Source organism: Chiloscyllium plagiosum, chromosome 26 (genome assembly GCF_004010195.1).
Source record: "Chiloscyllium plagiosum isolate BGI_BamShark_2017 chromosome 26, ASM401019v2, whole genome shotgun sequence".
Classification (NCBI taxonomy): Eukaryota; Metazoa; Chordata; class Chondrichthyes; order Orectolobiformes; family Hemiscylliidae; genus Chiloscyllium; species Chiloscyllium plagiosum.
Genome location: NC_057735.1, coordinates 8,564,054 through 8,567,419, shown reverse-complemented (window position 1 = coordinate 8,567,419; position 3,366 = coordinate 8,564,054). Strand labels below are relative to the sequence as shown.

General features: G+C 40.6%; 1 protein-coding gene across 2 annotated transcripts in view; it reads left to right on the top strand.

The window, feature by feature from the left end:
* The first annotated feature begins 1,898 nt into the window (after positions 1-1,898).
* ren (renin) overlaps positions 1,899-3,366 on the top strand; it is a 47,128-nt gene continuing 45,660 nt past the window's right edge. For both annotated transcript variants that reach the window (XM_043716429.1, XM_043716428.1), the window contains exon 1: positions 1,899-1,994. In XM_043716429.1, the coding sequence (XP_043572364.1) occupies positions 1,939-1,994 (56 nt within the window). In that variant the 5' untranslated portion in view covers positions 1,899-1,938. The remainder of the gene's footprint in view (positions 1,995-3,366) is intronic.

The following is a 3,366-nucleotide window of genomic DNA, read 5'->3' as shown; positions in this document are numbered from 1 at the left end:
TTTGTTTATATTGGTCAGGAACTGAACAATTAAAGGATACAAATTGAAGATTGCAGTTGAAAAAACTTGGGGTGGGGGAGAGTGAATTATTTTACATTTCCAGTCTAAAAGGGCAGTGGAAGCAGATTCATTAGTAACTTTCAAATGGAAATTGGAAGAATACTTCAAAGAGAAATGTTAGCAGAGAGAAAGCAGGGAAATGCCACTAAATTGGAATGGTCTTTCAAAGAGTTGGCTTCAATACATAGGACCAAATGGTCATCTTCTGGTCTGTACATGTTTCAATGTAGTACTAATTATTAATAATGCTGTTCAAATAACATCAGATTCTGTGAGTGTCTTCAATGGTGGGGGGATGTATCACTTTGAGGCAAGGTTATAATCACCTAATAACACAAAGTGCAGGAAAAGATCATCAAACACTCCTATGATTTCCCTCAGCTGATGTGGAAACCAAAATCCTGGTTTCCACTTCTTCAGTTTTTAAGTTTCACAGCAGGGAATCCATCCACTGGCTAAATAAATGGGGGAACCTCACATTGATTATTTCTGGGAGACTTGGCACAATTTTCTGGCAAGCAGGTGCTTATCTTAACACTGCCAGTATGGTGTAAAGGCTTTAGGAACCTGGAACACCCTTGTGATGATGTCTCAGAGCTGCTGTTCATTGAGCTTAAATAGCACAGAGTGGATGGAATTAGTTAGGTCAATAGAAAATGGAAAAGATAAAATTTGGATTAAAGTCTTTTAATGATATAACAGTGCATTTAGAGGCTGATATATCTCAAATTACCATGTATAGTAGTATTTAGTATTAACAGTAAATAAACATAGGTAGAAAGAAGACTCAGCCTGAAGACAATTCTTGATGTTCCTTCTCCCTTACAAAATTATCTTAAACCAAAACTCTTGGAGATGTGGACATATAACCCCACAGTATTTCATTTGGGCTATCATGAAGGATCGATGATGGAACCCTGGAGAGTGGTAAGAATGGCTGAGTGGAGATATGAGGGAGGCCTCATTATTGCAGACCTGACTTTACCAGTTACCCCATGAGCTCAAGCTTTCTGAACCATCCTATTACTTAGAATGATGTCAAATAGCTTTTTCTGAAGATATTGACTGTCTCACCAGACCCACAAACACCACAAAGCTTTCATTTAATGCTTCTAATGTAGACAAATATCCCCAGATGCTGCATAAGTGCATAACCAGACAAAAAGGTCATGAAAATAAAGAAGATGGTTTCCCTAAATGATAGATGCCACTGTCTAACCTGACCCTATCCTTTCTATGAATTATTATGCTAAGTCCCACTGATGTCTCAATCACTTTCCCCAGAAAGACATAACGTTCATGGTATTAAATTGAAGATCCTTTCTTTGGGAAGAATGCCTTACGGCATTAATTCTTTACAATTTATTGATGTGTTATTTGATTCTAGTGAGCTTTGAAAGATATCAGTGAGAAAATCTGCAATACCTTCAACCAATTCTATCAACTCCCATGTTGTGGAGTGGCTAGATTTTAAAGTATTGAGGGCTTTTGAAGGGGTGAACAAGGACAGATTTGGATAACTCTCAGCCTCCAGAAAGGTTGAAAGCAAACTGAATCAACGTGACCACTCTGCCTGGATTTTTCCTTTCACAATGGTCTCCCACGGAATCCCTGTGCAGTATTTTGGAATAAAATCTCCACAAAGTAAGCGAGTCGGGTTACTGTGTACATAGAGCTTAATTCCATTCTCTCATGTCCAAACAGTTTGACAAGGGCAGAGCAGTGGACAGAGGAGATGAGCATTAGCCAATGAGAAGGTGGATGGTGAAGCTGTAGGCGATGCCAACTGACTATAAAACTCGCAAGAGATAGAAACTTTACCCAGTTGTAAGATTGGCAGGTCAGCGAAGCAGGAAGACTGAAGCTTTGAGCACCAGTATGAAGTGGCTGTTGGTTCTTTGGAGTCTCTGTGCCTTAGTGGGTGCTTTAAAAAGGTAAGAAGTTTTGCTGTATCCTTACTAATGGGAGTTTTAATTCACTGTATTCAGCAGTAAAAATCAGCCAGCTGAGCAAATAATAAACACAAATTTAAATTGATTGCTGATGCCATTATTGTAGCTCTTTAACATTGTCACTGTTTTATGGATGATTCATTAAAATCTTTAAAAATGTTATTAAAAACTTCCACGTGATTACAAATTCTGCCAATGATTTGTCAAATTTATTTTATTTTAATGGCCGTGCTGAGGATTAATTGAGGTGAAGCTGACATTCGACACTATTTTATTGTTGGTGCTGGGAAGGCTGGCCCATGTGATATAAGAATCTCCATTGCCCATAACATTTGTGAATTTCTTCAGAATTCAGTAAGTAAAGGTTAGCGTGGGAAATCAAAACCACACAATTTTTCTTTTGCTGCTAGTATAATCCTTGCACAATATAATCCTTACATCCACTCCCTAGTGTATTTTGAATCTCGGTGCAGGAGCAGAGTTCAGGAAATTTCATTAATGCAAATTTTCATACTCCATCTGTGTTCCCAGTGAATGGGTCAAATCAATAATTGCAAGCAAAAGGGAGGATGTGTAGGCTATGTTGAGCGAGCACGAGTCTAAGATTAGACCAGCTGTCTGGTAGAGAGAAACACTGGTGTGGAATTGGTGTTTGGCGGGTCTATGATTAAACACGCAACAGGGGAGGTTGTATGGGATGTTACAAAAGAGAAATAAGGGGATGATCAGTGCTATTTTGTGACAGAACCTTGACTGAAGGCTAAATGGAGAATGACCACATCAATAGAGAATGAAAGGATATCAGAGAGGGGTACAGAGAATAAATACCCTTGTACACTTAAAATTTGAAAGCGCTTAGGCCCATATTGGTCATCAAGCTCCCATCTAGTCTCATCCCATTTTCCAGCACTCGGCCTGCAGCCTTGTATGTTGTAGCATTTCAAGAGTTTTTCTAAACACAGAGGAACCACGATTATCCAAATGAGATGGGCGGGCACTACTTTGTTCAGATAATTGATTATTCAATTAATTGATTCAATGCCTCTCCTTTTGGGCTCGGAGTGTTCTGAAGTTTACTTTTTCCTCTCTCTGCCTGCATTGCTCCCTCTCTCTGTCTCAGGGTTTGTTTCTGAGCAGACACACACTTGTGTATAAGAGACCTGCAGCATTGCTGAAGCCTCTCCCCACCCTAATCAGTTCAATGGGACTGACACAGTGAGCACTGGCTAAGGCCGCTCCCCGTTCAGGAGACAAGGCAGCAGCAACTGCGCACGGGCCCCCGCCTGAGTGCCCCGTCCGTCCCTGCTCCCATCCAGCCCCACCCCAAACCCTGTCTGCCCCGCCCCCCTGTCTG